The following is a 19,882-nucleotide window of genomic DNA, read 5'->3' on the forward strand; positions in this document are numbered from 1 at the left end:
ATGCTCACCATCAGCCCCAGCCAGGGTTACACAAGTGAATTTTTCTATAAAAAGGAGCAAGTTGGGGGTGGGGGGGGCTGGAGCGATAGCACAGCGGGTAGGGCGTTTGCCTTGCACGCGGCCGACCCGGGTTCAAATCCCAGCATCCCATATGGTCCCCTGAGCACCGCCAAGGGTAATTCCTGAGTGCATGAGCCAGGAATGACCCCTGTGCATTGCCGGGTGTGACCCAAAAAGAAAAAAAAAAAAGAGCAAGTTGGAAGGGGAACTGGGGCAAGGAAAGGGAGAGGCAAGCTAGAAGTGTTTGGGGGCAACATCTGGCAGTGTTCAGGGCTTACTCCTGGTTCTGCACACAGGGATCACTCCTGGTGGGCTTGGAGGACTATATGGAGTGCTGAGGATCAAACCAGGGTCAGCCATGTACAAGGCAAGCGCTGCTGCTATTATCCCTCCAGACCCAATACATTTTAAGGTGGGACAGAGGAAAATAAATAAAGGTAGGAGAATAGTTTGTCCTGGACCCCATAGATTTTCCCTTCTCTCCTTCCTGACTCGAGCCTCTGCTGCAACCATGTTCTGCCAGATCAGCTGTCAGGCTAAGAAGCACCTGAGCCTGAATATCCTTTTTATATTTACTGGAGCTGGAGGCCCTGGAGCAGCACTCTATGTCACCCATCCGGCACTGTTCAAAATAGATGTCCTCTAGGACAGAAAGAATAACCCAGAACCCTGGAACAAACTGGGCTCAAATCAATACAAGTTCCACTCAGTGAATGAAGATAACAACAAAATGAAATAAGGAGGTCCTGACTTCTCAACAAAATGTTTTACTGTAAAGCTGCAAAATGAAGGTCTTCCAGAAGCCATCTGTACAATTTTACACTTAATCAGGAAATATTTTGCCTTTAATGCATGAAATCATGTTGATGTATTACACCAGGGCTTACAATGATAAATAAATTTATAAAATTTATAAAATTATAAAATTTAGTGTGTCAGAGTTTAGAAGCCGGCCTCACATGCTGGAGGAAAAGGCAGCTCAGATAGAGAAGGAACCACCAAGTAAAAGGTGGTAGGAGGGCCCGCTCAGGATGGGAGATGCGGGGCTGAAAGTAGACTATACACCGAACATGATGGCCACTTAATACATCTATTGCAAACCACAACACTCAATAGGAAAGAGAGAGAGCAAAAGGGAATGCCCTGCCACAAAGGCGGGGTGGGGTGGAGGAGATGGGGTAGGGGTGGTGGGAGGGATGCTGGGACCATTGGTGGTGGAGAATGGGCACTGGTGGAGAGATGGGTACTCGATCATTGTATGACTGAAACGCAAGCACGAAAGGTTAAGTCTGTAACTGTACCTCACGGTGATTCACTAATAAAAAATTGGAAGAATCTTTGGGGATTTTGGGTTTTTTTTTTTTTTTTTTGGTTTGGGGCCACAATGGTCAATGTTCAGCAGGGCTTACTCCTGTCTCTGCCATCAAGAATTACTGCTGGTGGTGCACTGGGGAACCATATAAAGTGTTCGGGATCAAACCTGGGTCAGCCAAGTGGAAAGCAAGCACCCTAACATCTGTATTACCCCTCAGGTCCCAGAACTGTTTTAAAAATTAAAATTTAAAAGGGCAATCTCTTTGAAAGTAACTTGTGTTCATCTCACATACTCTCAACTGTGGATTTCATACACTGGCTTAATTTTTGTTTGGGGGCCATACCTGGCAGTGCTCAGGGCTTACTCCTCGCTCAGCCTCAAGCATCACTCCTCCCAAGTTCGGAGGACCATATGGGGTCCCGGGGATCGAACTTGGGTCAGCTGCATGCAAGGCAAGGCCTACATGCTATACTATTTCTCCAGCCCCCTTTAAAATTTTTATTGATATCTTCATTTTTTAGGGGGAGGGAGCTGTGAGTTGGGTACTGGTGATTGAAAATATGACCATACATGCTCCGATAGGAAGCATATATGCTTCTATGGGTCACACTTGGCTGTGCTCAGGGCTTAGTCCTGGCTCTGTGCTCAGGAATCAGTCTTGAGGGTTAAGAGGGGGGATGGCTCAGAGTGTGTTGAGGTGCTGGAGATCAAAGCTAAGTAGGCTGTATGCAAGGCAAACACTTTTCCCAAGCAAGGCTACCCCCCATCTGGCAGTGGTTAGGTTATTTTTTGGTTCTGTGCTTGGGAGTGATCTCTGGCGGTGTTCAGGGGGCTGTGGTACCAGGAATTCAAACCTGGGTTGGTCACATGTGAGGCAAATGCTTCACCTCCTGTACCATCCCTCTATCCCCGTGGCTTATTTCCTTAGAAAATTATTCTTACTGGGACTAGAAAGATAGGATAAGGGGTTAAGATAATTGCCTTACAGCAGGGAAAAATCCTCAAAAAACAGCTGGGCTCTGCCAGGTATGGGTCATGTCCCACCCCCCCATACTAAAAGAAAAATTCCTTTTATTATGATAGGAGAGATGGTCAGAGAACTAGAGCCCAGGTTTTGCATGCAGGGCCCCCATTTGATACCTAGCACCCATAAGGTTTCCTGAAAACAGCTGGGAGTAGACACTAACACTGCTAGGTGTGTTCTCCCAAAGTAACATTGGAGGACCTGGAGATAGCTCAAAGGGATGGAGTACATGCCTTTCATGGAGAACCTAGTGTTCAATTTCCAGTTTCTCATGCTCCCCTAAGAACTACCAGGAATGATCCCCAAGCACTAAGAGGGGAGTGGCCTAAGAACAAAGTAAAAATTAAAATTGAACAAATGTGGAGCCAAAGTGATAGTACGGTGATGGTATGGTGCTTGCCTTGCATGTGGCCAACCCAAGTTCAATTCCCAGCATCCCACAAAGTACCCTGAGCCTGCCAGGAGTGATTCCTGAGTGCAGAACCAGAAGTAAGCCCTGAGTACTGCCAGATATCGCACAAATCCCCCACCCCCAAAAAATGAACAAATGTTTTTTCTATGATAAAGTATGATAACATAAATTTACTATTGGAGGGGCCTGAGAGATGGTACAACAGCCAGGAACCTTGCCTTGCATACAGCTGACCCTGAATATGTCCTGAATACAGCCACATGTGCCCCCGCCACCAAAAACCTTGACAATTTTATTGTTCTGGGGCCACACTTGGCAATGCTTGGGGACACTCCTAGGCTGGTGCTTGGACTTCACCCCCAGCAATGCTCAGGGGATCACGAAGCGCTGGTATTTGAAATCTACATGTAAAGCGCGTACCAGCCCTTTCAGCCATCTCTGCACTTTTTTATTAGTATTTTCCTTCTTTTTTCCATTTTTTTCCCCCAGGGACAAATCCAGCTGTGCTCCGGGTCTACTCCTAGCTCTGTGTTCAAGAGTAACCATACGCAGTACCAGGCATCAAAGCCAGTGTTGGTCACACACAAGGCAAGCACCTCATCTCCAGCCCCCATTAACCATTTTTTTTTTTTACTTTTTGGGTCACACCCAGAGTGCTCAGGAATAACTCCTGGCAGTGCTTAGGTGACCATACCATTAACCATTTTTAAGTGTGCAGTTCCAAGACATTAAATATATTCAAACTACTGTGCAATGACTAGTGTCATTTATCATCTCCAAAACTTTTTCCCACAAAAAAACTAAAAAATTGTACCCATTAAAAACAACTCCCGGGGCTGGAGCGATAGCCCAGCGGGTAGGGCGTTTGCCTTGCATGCAGCCGACCCGGGTTCGATTCCCAGCATCCCATATGGTCCTCTGAGCACTGCCAGGGGTGATTCCTGAGTGCAGAGTCAGGAGTAACCCTGAGCATTGCCAGGTGTGACCCAAAAAGCAAAAAAAAAAAAAAAAAAAAAACCCAAAAACAACTCCCATGGGGCTGGAGAGATAGCACAGCGGGTAGGGCGTTTGCCTTGCACGCGGCCGACCCGTGTTCAATTCCCAGCATCCCATATGGTCACCCAAGCACTGCCAGGAGTAATTCCTGAGTGTATGAGCCAGGAGTAACCCCTGTGCATCGCTGGGTGTGACCCAAAAAGCAAAAAAAAAAAAAAAAAAAAAACAACTCCCATTTCTCTTCCCCAAAGCTCCTGGCAATCATTCCTCTACTGTCTCTATAAATTTGTCTAAGTACTTCACGTAATAAAATCATGTAGTATTTTTTCCACTGTAACTGGCTAATTCACTTACAAAAATGTTTATACTGGAGGCTGGAGCGACAGCACAGAGGGTGGGCATTTGCCTTGTACTTGGCCAACCTGGGTTCGATTCTCAGCATCCCATATGGTCCCCCAGCACCGCCAGGAGTAATTCCTGAGTGCAGAGCCAGGAGTAACCCCTGATCATCACTGGGTGTTACCCAAAAAGCAAAAAATTTAAAAATTTTAAAAAATGTTTATAATGCATGTGACAGAATTTCATTCTTTGTATCAGTGGACTGGGGCGATAGCACAGCAGGTAGGGCATTTGTTTTGCACACAGCCGACCCGGGTTCGATTCCTCCGTCCCTCTTGGAGAGCCCGGCAAGCTACCAAGAGTATTCCGCCCACACGGCAGAGCCTGACAAGTTACCGTGGCATATTCAATATGCCAAGAACAGTAACAAGTCTCACAATGGAGATGTTATTGCTGCCCGCTCAAGCAAACTGATGAACAACGAGAGGACAGTGCGACAGTGCTACAGTATCAGTGAAGAATTTCGTGCACGGGCGTGTGTGTATATGTACCACATCTGTGAATGTCATTTTTTTTAACTTGTTTTTCTTAGTTTGTAGACCTCATCCACCAATTCTTGAAGCCGATTTCTGGCTTGGTGCTCAGGAGACCACGTGATGCCAGGAATCAAACCCACAGTTCCCACATGCAAAGCAGGCACTCCAGCTCTTGGAACCACCTTACCAGCCCTGATAAAATTTTGAAATATTATCTTGATAGACTAGCAGACTATAAGCCAATTATTATTATTATTACATATGATTTCATTTTTTTGGAAGGGCCACACCTGGTGATGCTCTGAGCTTACTCTTGATTGTGCTCTGGGATCAGTCCTAACAGTCCTCAGGGAGCCATAGGGGGTATTAGGGATTGAACCTAAGTCAGTTTTGTTCAAGGCAAATGTTCCCGGTACTGTCTGGCCCCAAGTATTTTATTCTTTTTTTATTTTTATTTATTTATTTATTTTTGCTTTTTGGGTCACACCTGGTGATGCACAGGGGTTACTCCTAGCTCATGCACTCAGGAATTACTCCTGGTGGTGCTCAGGGGACCATATGGGATGCTGGGAATCGAACCCGGGTCAACTGCGTGCAAGGCAAATGCCCTACCCGCTGTGCTATCGCTCCAGCCCCAGGTATTTTATTCTTTAGATGAGTCCTGCAAACATCTCATGTCTTGCAGAAGGATTTGTGTACAACTGCTAAGCAACAAACCTATCAAAATAGATCCCCATGGGTTGGAGCGACAGCACAGTGGGTTGGGCGCTTGCCTTGCATGCAGCTAACCCAGGTTTAATCCCCGGCATCCCATATGGACCCCAAGCAGTGCCAGGAGTTAATTCTTGAGTGCAGAGCCAGGAGCAACCTCTGAGCATCGCTAGGTGTGACCCAAAAAGCCAAAAGGGGAAAAAAAAAAAAAGGATCTTCATGGCTGGACAGATAGTATAAAGGGTAAGGTGCTCTCCTTGTTGGCAGCTGATCCAGGTTCGAATTGGGCACCCCATGTTGTCCCCCAAGCCTCACCAGGAGTGATACCTAAGCACAGACCCAGAAATAAGCCCTGAGCATCATTAGTTGTGGACAAAAACAAAAACAAGTAAGTCCTTACCTAGGCCTAATGAGGACAACTAGGGCTGGGATGCAGTTCAGTGGTAGGGCTCATGCCATGCATGTGTAAAGGCCTGGTTTCAATGCTCAGCAAAAGGAAGGCATGCCAGAAATATAGAATAGGGGGAAAGAAATAATAGAATATAGGCCAGAAATATAGAATAGGGGGAAATATAGAATATAGGTCAGAAATATAGAATAGGGGGAAAGAAACTTGTCTTCCACAGGGTGGAATCTGGTTTGGTGGCCAACATCACATACGGTCTCCTGAGCAGCACTAGGAGTAAAGCCCTGAGCACCACCAGGGTTTACTCCTAATAAATTACTCCTGGCATTTTAACTAATGCCAGGCCACACCAAAACCCCCAAAAAATTACAAAGCAAAGCCAACCAAAGTCAACTGGAGAGAAAGACTGTCATGTGCAAGGTCATAAATTTATAATCCTTTACATCTGTGGGCCTCTAAGCACAACCAAGTGTAGCCCAAGGGACCCCACCTAATGCCAGGTAACAAGGAATGACCTCAGTCCCATAGAGTGCCACTTGGTGTGCTCTACGATAGATACCTTATAACAAAAAACTGAAGTGCTCAGCACACATCCTGTTTCTCAGTAATGTTTATCTATTTTCAAAAACACTACACAAATATAAGGATTTCTATTTTATAACACTTTTTCTCAGGGCGCAGGGGCATTCCAACTTTAGTGTATGTGTTACTGAAAAGAGCACAATAATTCTTTATCTTTCACATCTCTTTTTTTGTTTTTGGCTTTTGGGCACATCAGGCAGTACTCAGGCTTACTTCTGGAGCTCGGATCACTACTGTGCAGCTTAAGGACCATATGGGATGCCAGGAAGAAACCCAGTTAACCAAGTAAAAGGCAAGTGTTTTACCCACTTACTGTGGCTCTGGCTTCATATCTCACACATCTTAAAACTTTTGTACAAGTACAATGTTTATCTTTAGGCCAAAAAAGTCTTAAAACCAAATATCAATTTTTAATTATATTTTGGAAAGGCAGGGGACAAAAATGTATGTGTGCATATGGATGTGTATGTACACAGATGCAAATTTTTTTTTCTTTTTTGGGTCACACCCGATGATGCTCAGGGATTACTCCTGGCTCTGCACTCACGAATTACCCCTGGCGGTGCTCAGGGGACCATCTGGGATGCTGGGAATCAAACCCGGGTCGGCTGCGTGCAAGGTATACGCCCTACTCGCTGTGCTATCACTCCAGCCCCCACAGACACAATTCTTGACATGCACTGATGAAGGGTAACCATCAGCTATATTGGCTATTTTTGTTTGTTTTGGTTTGAGGCCCACACCCAATAGCACTCAGGGCTTACTCCTGGCTCTGTACTCAGGAATCACTCCTGGAGGGGCTTGGGGACACAATGGGGTGTCAGGATCAAGCCTGCGTCAGCCACATGCAATATACCTACCCGCCATACTATCTTCTAAGTTATTTAAATTTCAATTAAAAGAAATTTAAAACTAAGTCACAGCAGGACTGGAGTGATAGCACAGCGGGTAGGGCATTTGCCTTGCAAGCAGCTGACCCGGGTTCGATTCCTCTGTCCCTCTCGGAGAGCCCGGCAAGCTACCAAGAGTATACCACCCACACGTGGCGTATTCGATATGCCAAAAACAGTAACAAAGTCTCAAAATGAAGACGTTACTGGTGCCTGCTCGAGCAAATTGATGAACACCGGGACGACAGTGCTACAGTACTAAGTCACATAGTGACACTTCAGTGCTAGTGTTATACTAGAAAAACAGATACAGGAGATAGTTGCCTTACACTGCATATGCTGTAGTGTGCCCCCCCAACTCCGCTCCCCACCCCCGTCACAGCATCATCAGGAGTAAAGCCCTGAGTACTGCCAAATATGGTCCAAAAAACAAACATCTCAAGCAGATAAAGAATACAGAAAGTTCTAGATAGCCAGCTTATACTTCAGCTTTACCAGTCCCAAAAGGTAGAAAATATATGGTGATGAGGGAATTAAACAGAAGGAAGAGGAAGAAAACCCTATGGAAAAAGGAACTGCAACACAGAGGGACTTTTCAACAGAGAGCGTCTCTTCCATGATCTGAGCAGGTCCCTGGACACAGGTGCAGTGGGTACAGTAGCAGTCACTGCTGAAAGAGCAAGACACAAGGATACTGTAGAGCTTTCGGTCCTTGGACTCAGAGCGCATGCGGCTCAGTTGCTGCTTGTGACAGCGCAGGCTCCAGGGGTTGTGGCTAATCTTCTCAGAACTCAGACCGCTGTTGCCATCCAGCATCTGGAAAGGGACATCTGAGTGGCTGTGGAGCTCAACCTTTGGACTCTTTGCCTCCTGGGAGCTAAGGAGGAAAGAACATTCATATTATTAAGGAACTCAGAAACTCGCTGGATCCAGCCAAAGCTGCTGTCCACAGACCCTGCTAATGGGTGGCAAGGCCCCAGAGGCATAAAAACGCAAAGTGACTGAATGATATAATAATGTACCTCCTGTGTCCCTAAAAACTGTCTAAAATATTCATTGTGTTATATGAAGATACACTATTTCATATCCATTACAATAGCTATGATGAAAACTGGAATAAGTATTGTTGAGGATGTTTAGAAACTGAAGGAACTGGAGAAATAGTACAGTGGTAAAAGCACTTGCCTAATAAGTGGCCAACCCAGATTTGATCCCCAGCACAGCATATGGTCCCCTGAGCCCAACCAGGAATGATCCCTGATGACAGAGCCAGGAATATCCCTGAGCATTGCTAGGTGCAACAACTGACAAAAACAAAAAAGATTTAATTAAGTTAAAATAATTTTTTTTGGGGGGGGGCAGACCCAATGAAGCTCAGGGGATACTCCTGGCTTTGCCCTCAGGAATTGCCACTAGCAGTGCTTGGAGGATCATATGAGATGCTAGAATCGAACACAAGTCAATCACATGAAAGGAAAGCATCCTACCTGCTGTACTATATTTCTGGCCCCAGTATTTTTTTTTTTTTTAAAGAAGAAATCCCTGGGGCTGGAGCAATAGAACAGTGGGCAGGACACTAGCCTTGTATGCAGCCAACCCAGGTTCAATACCTGGCACACATTACAGTTCCTCAAGCGCCACCGAGAGTGATCCCTGAGAGCAGAGCCAGGTGTAAACCCCGAGCAGTGCTCAGTGTGGCCCAAAAACAAAAGAAGGAATCCTTGGTGACAGATCCAGATAGTGGTTACCTTTGCGAATACCAACTGGAGGAGATACAAAGTGGCCTCCTACGAGAAGTAGATGCACATAGGCTAGAGAGCTTTTCGAGATACAGAGGTACAGATCAAAGTACCAAACTGATTATGAGATTATGAGACTATGAGATTAACTATGTGACACCATAAGAAAAACAGTACTAATTAAGGCTGGAGAGGTTAAGGTGCTTGCCTTGCACACAGCTGACCCTGTTTCAAATCCCAGTTTAATCTCCAGAACCCACTATGGTCCTCTAAGCCCTGCAAGGTGTGATCCCTGAGCAGAGCCAGGAGAAATCTCTGAGCACAGCCAGGTATAATCCCAAAACAGAATCAAAACCAGTTCCAATTTCAACTTCTAAGTAACAACTCATTCTAGTTACTGAAATGTAACTTTGAGTGACATTAAATATAAAAGTAATCTGATAACACAGTATTCCACTTTGTTTTAAGCATGTCACATGAATTTACTTAAAAATATACCAGCCTTTTAAGCGTACTTACAAGACTGTAAAATATCACTCATTTTTTTACTTTCATTATTCTAAAAACAAACTCTTAGACTGGAGAGCTAGTAGAGTGGATAAGGTGCTTGTCTTGCATGCACCTAACCTGGGTTTGATCCTCGGCACCGCATATGGTCCCTCAAGCACAGCCAGGAGTGATCCCCAATCACAGTGTCAGGAATAAGCCCTTAGCACCCTGGGGTTTGAGTGTTTTTGGTTTTTGTGGCCACAATGGCAGTGTTTGGGATCTACATCTATCTCAGTGTTCAGGAGTTGTTTCTGGCAAAGCTCAAGGGACTGTGTGCCACTGGAAATCAAACTGGGGACCCAGTTTTCAAAAAGTATGCAACCCAGCCTGCTGCGCTATTTCCCTACTCCCATATGTATGTTTTCTCATTTGCTTCTTTCCCTCAGCACAAGATTCTCAAGGTTAATCCATGCTGCACAGCACATATCAGAATGAGGTCTTGGGGGAGAAAAAAAAAGAATCAGGAGGTAGGGCACTTGCCTTTCAAGCACTGACCCCTGTTCAAACCCCAGCACTGACTATTTGCTCCCTGAGCTACGAAGGATCACTCCTAACAATGAAACAAGAACAGCCCCTAAGCACTGCCAGTTATAGCCCCCCCAAAAGCAAACAACAAAACATTTTATTTCTATTCTGTTTGCAGTATAGTTCTGCTACATCTTATTTATCCAACCATTACTTGCTGGACGCTTGCATTGTTTCCACTTTATGACTACAGTAAAACACTCCTAGAAACAAACACTAGTGTGCAAGTTTTGTCTGTCAACAAATTTCTTCAATTACCTTTGGTTTTAGGGGGAGTTACACCTAACAGAGCTTCGGGGCTACTCCTGGCTCAGTGTTTGGGGTTGCTCCTGCCTTTGCTCAGAAGACCATGTGGTAGTGGGGATTAAACCAGGACCTCCAGCATGCAAAGTTATGTGATCAGTCATTTTTTTAATTACCTATGTCACTTCTGGGCTGGAGTGATAGCACAGCGGTTGGGCTTTCGCCTTTCACGTGGCCGACTGGTATTCAATTCCTTCGCCCCTCTCGGAGAGCCCGGCAAGCTACCCGTGCATATTGGATTATGCCAAAAACAGTAACAATAAGTCTCTCAATGAGAGACGCTACCGGTGCCCGCTCAAACAAATCGATGAGCAACGGGATGATAGTGACAGTGATGTCACTGCTGCATTTTTAGGTGGGGGGTAGGAGTATATATGAACCACATCCAGCAATGATCAGAAGCTACTTTCAGCTATGAGCTTGGGGAATAAAGGGTGGAGTCACTCCTGGCAGTGCTCGGGAACTATGAGGTATTTGGGATTAAACCGGGTCTCTCATGTGCAAAGCATGCACTCAGCTGAGTTCGCTCTGACCTTGCAACTTCTGGATTTACCTTTCCCCCAACTTTGTTGCTGGGATGATCAAGGATCATATGTTTGGTTGTCATATTCCCTTGGATCACACACTTTGTGATGCCTGTGTAGGGATCACAAAGGATCACATACTATTAGTTGTGGTGCTTGCCTGCATTCTGACTGTAGGACTCACCAGGGCAGGGGCTGCTAGGTGCTCAAAGAAGTGTCCTCCTGGGGTCACACTCTTAGCCAGGGTGTTCACACATCTATTTGTGGTGCATGCATACACAGGAGTCACAGACACTGCTACAGCATCTGCGATCCCAGACAGAGAGCCTCATGACCACACTTTGCACATGTGGGCAATACTGAGTCTTGAACCTGTGGCCTCACACTTTCAAAGTAGGTGCTTGTTGGTAAGTCAACCCATACTCCTGGATTTAACTTTTTCAAGAACTGCCAAGCTGTTCTCCAAAGTAACTAAAAATTTCATACTCCTTTTAGCAATGCAGCTCTATCCCCATTAACACTTTTAATAGTCTGTTCTTTTTATTATAACCACCTAAAGAATTTCCTTTTTGGGCAAGATTGAAGGGGACCTCCCTTTGGTGCTTGGGGGCCACCAGGGCTATACCAGTGCCAGAGACCAAACTCAGGTCTAGCACACGTAGTAGTACACAATGGTCTAGCACACAAAGGCCTAATACCAGGTCTTTGAACCACCTTCTCAGTCCTGAACTTATACTTCACTATATGAAGTATCGAGAAACATAATTCTGGGGCTGGAGTGATAGCACAGCAGGTAGGGCATTTGTCTTGCATGCGGCCAACCCGGGTTTGATTCCCAGCATCCCATATGCTCCCCTGAGCATGGCCAGGGTTAATTCCTGAGTGCAGAGCCAGGAGTGACCCCTGAGCATCGCTGGGTGTGACCCAAAAAGCAAAAAAAAAAAATAATAATAATTCTTTATAGGCTACTTTTAAATATATATATATATATATATATATATATATTTTTTTTTTTGCTTTTTGGGTCACACCCAGTGATGCTCAGGGGTTACTCCTGGCTTTGCACTCAGGAATTACTCCTGGCGGTGCTTGGGGGACCATATGGGATGCCGGGGATTGAACCCGGGTCGGCCACAGGCAAGGCAAACGCCCTACCCGCTATGCTATCGCTCCGGCCCCATAAATATATATATTTTTAATGCAACCAAACTTTAGGTACAAGGATTAAAGATATATCAGGACCACCAAGTAAAGGGTGTTTAGACGGTCCACTCGGGATGGGAGATGCGTACCAAAAGTAGACTATACACCGAACATAATGGCCATTCAATACTGGCACTGGAGACCACAACACCCCAAAGGAGAGAGAGAGTAAAAGGGAATGAACCTGCCACAGAGGCGGGTGGGGGAGTGTGGGGGGAGTGAGGGGGATGGGAGGGATACTGGGAACATTGGTGGTAGAGAACAAGCACTGGTAGAGGGATGAGCACTCGATCATTGTATGACTAAAACATAAGCATGCAAGTTTGTTAAGTCTATAACTGTGCCTCGCGGTGATTCATTAAAAATTTTTTAAAAATTTTAAAAATAATAAAGATGCTATCAGGGTCTCAGAAAAGTCTTTTTTTCCTTTTTGGAACACACCTGGCGATGAGATGCTCTGGGGTTACTCCTGGTTCTGCACTCAGGAATTATTCCTGGAGGTGCTCGGGGGACCATATGGGATGCTGGCAATCGAACCCAGGTAGGCCACATGCAGGGCAAATGCCCTACCCACTGTGCTATCACTCCAGTTCAGAAAAGTCTTGATACTTAAACTCATTAATATAATAATCTAGGAGAGCCAGAGAGATAGCACAGCAGGTAAGGTGCTTGCTCTGCACACAACTGACCCGGGTTCAATTCCTGGAATCCTATATGATCCCTAAGAACCACCAAGAGTGATGTCTGAGTGCAGAGCCAGCAGCAAGCCAAGAATTGCCAGTTGTGGCCAAAAAAACAAAACAAAATAAAAAAGAATATTAGTGTACATGATCCCTCATAGCCCTGGTGCTTTATCATACTGCAGGTCAAGAAGCAGCTAGTCTCCCTGTAGACAGTGTACACTACTGCAGAACACAGGAAATTCTGTTCTCACCTAAGAGAACAGGTGTAAAAAGTACTAGAAAAATGTGATACACAGGTAGGCTACACCTATTTTGGTGATCCAAGATCACCAAACATCTTACCTCACCTAGTACCTCACTTCCCCATTATATATGAAAATCTTGAGATGACTCAAGAATCTGTGCTGACCAAGACTAGACACACATCTTTGATCCCCTCAGTACCCTCTTACCTTTCAGTGGTCTCAAGGGACAGGCTGGCTTTCTCTTCCTTATGGTCACTGCCACTGCCTGACCGGTGCAGGCTCCGGCGGGAATGTTTGCGCCGAGGTTGCTCCCGCTCTGGTGTGTCATCTTGTTCCATGATCTCACTTTCCACATAAGGGTAAGCCACTAAATTGATGTAACCATCACTGTCGCCCTCAAAACAGACAGACACCACGCCTGTTGAAAAAGGTACCAGTCACTTAATGTTAACACAGGCTACATCCATGCAGTGGAGTACAGACATGTGCTACCTCCCAGCGCACAGTACCATCACATGCATCTACTATTCATTCCTCTGTAATTCTGCAATTTACATCTTCAATCTATACATATTTTCAACTTATCTAGCCCTCTTTTAACTGAATCTTTACCATTTAAAAGACACATGCATGCTCCTTACATATCCACAACTCACATAATTTTTGTGGAGGAGCACATCTGCCAATGTTCAAGGGCTTCTAGTTTGGTGCCAGTGATTGAACTTGGACAGACCACATGCAATGCATTTGTTCTCACGCCCTTTGAGCTATCCCCATGGCCCAACTGACATCATTTAATTCTCTATCTCTACTGCTTTGATGCTACTATTTCCCGATTCCTTCTATATATCTGATTTCCTTCTGCATACCAGCATCACCTGGAAAGGCTTCCAAGATTTTTTTTTCCTCTAAGACAGTCCCCAAATAATGTCTTTTGCCACCGTGAGCTTTAGACTATTCTAGCCTCACCACAGAGAACTTCCACTTGACACAGAACTTCCACCAGTTTCACTAGCGTTTCTACTGTATTTATTTATTTATTTATTTTTGCTTTTTGGGTTACACGCAGCGGTGCTCAGGGGTTACTCCTGGCTTTTCACTCAGGAATTACTCCTGGCGGTGCTCGGGGGACCATATGGGATGCTGGGAATCGAACCCGGGTTGGCTCTATGCAAGGCAAATGCCCTACCCGCTGTGCTATCACTCCAGCCCTGATTTCGATTTTCTTTGTTTTTTTTTTTTGCTTTTTGGGTCACACCTGGCAATGCACAGGGGTTACTCCTGGCTCTGCATTCAGGAATTACCCCTGGCCTGCTCAGGGGACCATATGGGATGCTGGGATTTGAACCCGGGTCGGCCGCGTGCAAGGCAAACACCCAACCCGCTGTGCTATCTCTCCAGCCCGATTTTCTTTGTTGTACTAATCCAAAATACTTTGCTGTGCTGTCCTTCTCCCACTTAATCATTTTTCAATATGGTTTTGGGTCATACCCAGTAGTGCTCAGGAGCTATTCGTGATTCAGTGCTCAGGGTTGCTCCTAGAGACCATGCTCAAGAGACCATGTGGTGAGAATTGAAGTCAGAATTCCCATATGCAAAGCATGTGCTCCAGTTCTTTAAGTTATCTCCCTAGTCCTACTGTGTCCCTCTTTTTTATTTTTGTTTTTTGGGCCCAGCAGAGCTCAGGACTTACTCCTAGCTCTGTACTTATAATCACTCCTGGCAGGACTCAGGGAACCAAATGTGATGCCAGAGATCAAACCTGGGTCAGCTTTGTGAAAGGCACACATCCTACCTGTTGTCCTATCACTCTGGCCCCCATTACATCCCTTTCAAAATAGTATGTTTGGAGAACCAGAGGGATAGCTCAAGGGGTGAGTGCATGCTTTGCAGGCAGGAGGCCTGTGTTTAATCCATGTGGTCCTCCAAAAACCACAAGGAGAAATCTGAGCACTAAAGCAGAAGGAGCCCTAAATACCATCAGTTGTAGCCCCAAAACAAAACTAAACAAAAAACAAACAAACAAAAAAAAAACAGGTTGAAAAATAATAAGAAGAAAACTCCCAAGTTGGGGCTTGAGTGATAGTACAGCGGGTAGGGCGTTTGCCTTGCAGGCGGCCGACCCGGGTTCAAATCCCAGCATCCCATATGGTCCCCTGAGCACCGCCAGGGGTGATTCCTGAGTACAGAGCCAGGAGTGACCCCTGTGCATTGTTGGGTGTGACCCAAAAAGCAAAAAAAAAAAAAAAAAAAAACTTCCAAGTTGTACTAGCAGTATTTCTGGGTCACTTAGAAAGAAATTACAACAACACCTAGAAATCTACCTCAAAGGTAGTATTTTATTTTTACTTTTTAGTTTTTTTCTTTTTGGGTCCCACCTGATGATGCACAGGGGTGCTCCTGACTCTGCACTCAGGAATTACTCCTGGCGTTCAGGAGACCATATAGGATGCTGGGAATCAAACCGGGGTCAGCCGCATGCAAGGCAAGCACCCTATCCACTGTACCATCGCTCCAGCCCCAAAGGTAATATTTTAATAAAACATACAGGCGGCCCTTTTACTATACATCCAACATTCAACTACATTTTTCAGTTTTCTTTTTATACTTTTAATATTTTTAATTTGGTTTTGGGCCACACAAACTGTGCTAAGGGCTTTCTCCTAGCTCCGTGCTCAGGGTTCACTCCTAGTGGTCCTCAGGAGACTATGTGTGATGCCAGGTATGAAAAATGGGTTGAACATCTTCTTTTATGTTCTTGGTGTGGTACAAACTGGCTTTCTAAACTGGAAAAGCATATGCTAGACTGAGAAAATGTTTCTTTTTGCCAATCCCCTTCTCTAGATGGGCACCCTGATTCTTGATGATCCCTGACCCTGCCTCTGTCCCCCCACCCCTGCCTTTTTTAAACCATTTTTATAGAGTCACACCCAGGAGTGCTCAGCTCTGAGGACCAAGCCTTACGGTTTGACCTGGTGCCTTTTTTTTTATCATGAAACTTAGAATTTCCAGGGTCCTGGAAGAGAATGCAAAGTGCTAGAGCATTGGAAGCCCAGAACCACCACTCCTCTAGCACAGAGACAGACTTCCTGCCACTGATCTCAATGTCTTAGCCTGGAAGCATCTATTCCTTTTCCTCTGGAACCAGAAAACTGCTGTTCCTTCATGCCTATGTTATCCCAGCAAACCAAGGAAACATCCCTGAGAGCGTGTTCTTCTCCACCAAGAGGGTTTAACATTGTGAATTATTCCCAGGTTACCTATCAGTATATCAAATTTTCAAGATCTAATGACCTCACTGATGCTTTCAACTTCTTAATCTTCTTTCAGAGAGTGATGAGCTGCTTTGAGACCTGTCATCACATTACATAGTCAACGAAACACAAAAACTGACTTAAGAACTACATGCACATGGCAGCTGCTCTCTCCAGAAACTGGACAGTGACTGACCTTTGTATTCAGGTGTGAACTCCTTCATTTCGGGAGGGAGGGATTCGTAGAAGCGCTGCTCCCGGGAGATGAGGGGTTTGCACACAGTGTGGTCGTCGTAGCGCATCATGCTGCTGTGTCCGCCCACCTGATGGATAAAGGGCTCCAGGAGGACTCCCCGGTCTCCGGCCCGACTTGCGTTCTTGCCATACTGCCCCACCTCCATGGTTTGACAAACACACATTGCGTTGGGGGCCGGCTGCACACTGAGGGCAGAGGATGCAGCACATGGGCCACAAAAGGAGAGCTAGGTAGAAGGAAGGTCCTTGCCAGCAGAGGCCACTAGTCAAGAATCTATTCAACCTATTCTTTCCTGAAAAAGAGAAAGACAGAGGAAGGGGAGGGGAGGAGGGAGAGAGGGAGAGGGAGAGGGAGGGAGGATGAGACGGAGGATGGGAGGGGAGAAGAAAAAAAAAAAAAGAATTAAACACCTGACAAGATACAACTTCCTTAGAGTTCACAAACTATATACTCAGAGCTTCCCAAACATATTTGGTCTACTGACCCCATTTCAGAAAAAGAAATGATTCCTTGACTTCCTGGAAACGTATTTATTTTGGTTTGGGGACCATACCCTGATGTGTTCAGGGTTTACTCCTGGCTCTGTGTTCTGGAATCACTCCTGGCAGTACTCAAGGGTCCATAGTGGTAGTAGGTATTGAAGCTGAGTCACCTGAGTGCAAGACAAGTGCCCTACCTATTGTACTGTTTCTCCAGCCCCTGAAATCTAGATTCTTCCTATCATGAACGGTAAGAATTATCAGGGTCAATCCTGGCTCTGCACTCAGGAATCACTCCTGGTGGTGCTCAGAGACCATATGAGATGCTGGGAATGAAACCCGGGTTGGCTGAATGCAAGGCAAACACCCTACCCGCTGTGCTATCGCTCCAGCCCCCTCCGTGGAACTTCTAAGGCAAGTATATATACAATTGGAACAGAAAGAAATCTAACAATCTAAACTAGGGAGAAGAAAGAACAAAGTGGAATCCACTTCTTGGAGCCATTGCTAAGCTTTATGAGGAGGAAATAAAAGACCAGACAAGGGCTAGGGAGATAGCTCAAAGGGATCAAGCCTATGCTTTGTATGTCTGTGTCCTGAGTTCAATCCCTGGCATCACAAAGTCATGCCACAAGGAGCAATTCCCACACACTGAGATGGGAATAGTCTATAAGCACCACTGAGCATGGTCCTAAAACAAACAAAAGGGCAAGCAAGCAAGCAAAAGATCAGAGAGCCACAGAAATAGTACAAAGGTTAAGGCATTGCCTACCATGTGACTATGGTTGCAACTCTGGTTTGAATCCCAACACTGCATAAGGTCCCCAGAGCACCAAGAGGCCCTTGAAGACATCAATGTGAGTGACCCGTGAGAACTACCAAATGTGGGCACTCCCCACAAAGATCAATCATGAATCAAATTGTGGGGTTGGGGAGAACACTCAAAGGGCTAGCGCACATGCCTTGCATGCACAAGGCCCTCAGTTTGATCCCCAGCACCACAAACATTGTCGAGCACCAGCAGGTATAGTCATAGCACCACAGGGCCTGAGCAGCACTGCGTAAGCAGTCTCCCAAGCACTGCCAATTAGAAAGCTTCTAGAAAATTCCAACACAACTTTGATTCTGCAATAGATATAAATTAACTGCATCAAGTAGTGCCCTGGAAGTTCCTACTCCTGACTGATGTTGTCACAGGCTTCTGCAGTTTCTGCCATAATACCAGAGCCTTCAGCATCTTCAACATTATCAGCTCTATATGCATAACTATTCAGATGATAGCGCCACCAAGAGAATCACAGTAACCATAGTAACCTGGGACAAAGCTATGCAGTATCATTCCTTAGTATTAACACTGGGGAGATGACAAAAGCATTTCTAGGGATCTTTAAGTAACCAACTACAATGCCAACCAATGACAGCAATCTAGATTCTTCCTATCATGAACGGTAAGAATTATCAGAACACGTGGGAAAAAAACACGTAATTTCACCCCACTACAAAGACTACTACTAATAAGGCTAGAGTAAGAGCTATTCAAAATTGTCGGAAACTCTACTGTACTACTACTATCTCCCAGCACTACTCTGCTCTGACCCAGCTCTAAACCCAAGTGAAGGGAAGGTACATGTTAGTCAAGCATTCAAAGGAAATATGTAAATGAAGTGTTTCTTCTGAGTGTATTGTCTGAGGGTTGTGCCACTACTAAATTCAAAGCCAAGTTTCACTTTCTGTATAAAATCAGTCCCATATCATTTATTGTTACCAAGTTACTAGTCTTACTATTTTCCAAGTGCCATTAAGATTTTCTCTGAGACAGCTGCTGCCATGAAAACAATAGCCCAGCTACACACTTCAAGACAAATCTCAAAAGAGATGCATGCCAAACTAAGACACTTAAACTTATCAGCTCAGTTTTACAGGCCCTAGACTTCCTGGAGCACACAGCCACATATGCATCCAGGCGACACCTCCAAATTCCACAATACTGTTGGGCCCAGCAGGAGCACACCAAATCAGATCCTATAGTAGCACAGAAGCCAACTTCACTCAATAAATAAAAATATAAACGCAGAAGACTCAACTAGCAGCAAACAGTAAATCCTCAATGACTTTAATGACTTCATTGTGAGATACAACTTTCATAAATTTTCTTTTGAGTATTTTTTTAATAATTCTATTAACTATCATGTAACAAGCAATATAAAAAAATTATACCTGCGAAGGGGGCAGGTTTGGAGAGGAGGGTGGGAAACTGGAAACAATTGGTGGAGGGAAGGTCATACTGGTAGTGGGATTGGTATTCAATCACTGAATGCCTCAAAAAACTGTATTATGAACAACTTTGTAAGTCACTGTGTTTAAATAAAGTTTTTTTTAAAGATTTTCTCTGGAAAGGTGGGATCCATGTACAGACCTCTAGACAGCAAGAGATGACTTAGTGTAAATAAAGACATTAAGGGTGTTGGACTATTACAAAAAATATTATGTACTGAGTATTGTAGCACTGCACTGTAGTACTGTCATCCTGTTGTTCATCGATTTGCTCGAGCGGGCACTAGAAACCAGTCTGTCCATTGTGAGACTTGTTACTGTTTTTGGCATATCGAATATGCCACCGGGAGCTTGCCAGGCTCTGCCGTGCGGCAGAATACTCTCAGTAGCTTGCTGGGCTCTCCGAGAGGGACAGAATCGAACCTGGGTCAGCGGCATGCAAGGAAAATGCCCTACCTGCTGTGCTATTGCTCCAGTCCCTGGGTTTGCTTTCTTCTAAACCTGAGGCTCCAGCATGCAAAGCATGTGTTCAAGCCATCTCTCAGGTCCCTGATATATTTTGTTTTTCAAATACTGC

The 19,882-nt window shown here is 45.2% G+C and overlaps 1 protein-coding gene and 1 pseudogene across 2 annotated transcripts in view; one reads left to right on the top strand and one right to left on the bottom strand.

Annotated features, from left to right (window-relative positions):
* The window catches only part of IP6K1 (inositol hexakisphosphate kinase 1), a 37,403-nt gene that overhangs the window by 4,397 nt on the left and 13,124 nt on the right, over positions 1–19,882 (bottom strand). For both annotated transcript variants that reach the window (XM_004615241.3, XM_055134627.1), the window contains exons 2-4: positions 16,493–16,844; positions 13,250–13,460; positions 7,967–8,148 (exon numbers count right to left, since the gene is read on the bottom strand). In XM_004615241.3, coding sequence (XP_004615298.1) covers positions 7,967–8,148; positions 13,250–13,460; positions 16,493–16,715 — 616 coding nt within the window. In that variant the 5' untranslated portion in view covers positions 16,716–16,844. The remainder of the gene's footprint in view (positions 1–7,966; positions 8,149–13,249; positions 13,461–16,492; positions 16,845–19,882) is intronic.
* On the top strand, positions 12–7,960 carry LOC129404188 (cytochrome c oxidase subunit NDUFA4-like; annotated as a pseudogene).

The sequence above is a fragment of the Sorex araneus genome, chromosome 4, assembly GCF_027595985.1.
Source record: "Sorex araneus isolate mSorAra2 chromosome 4, mSorAra2.pri, whole genome shotgun sequence".
Lineage (NCBI taxonomy): Eukaryota > Metazoa > Chordata > Mammalia > Eulipotyphla > Soricidae > Sorex > Sorex araneus.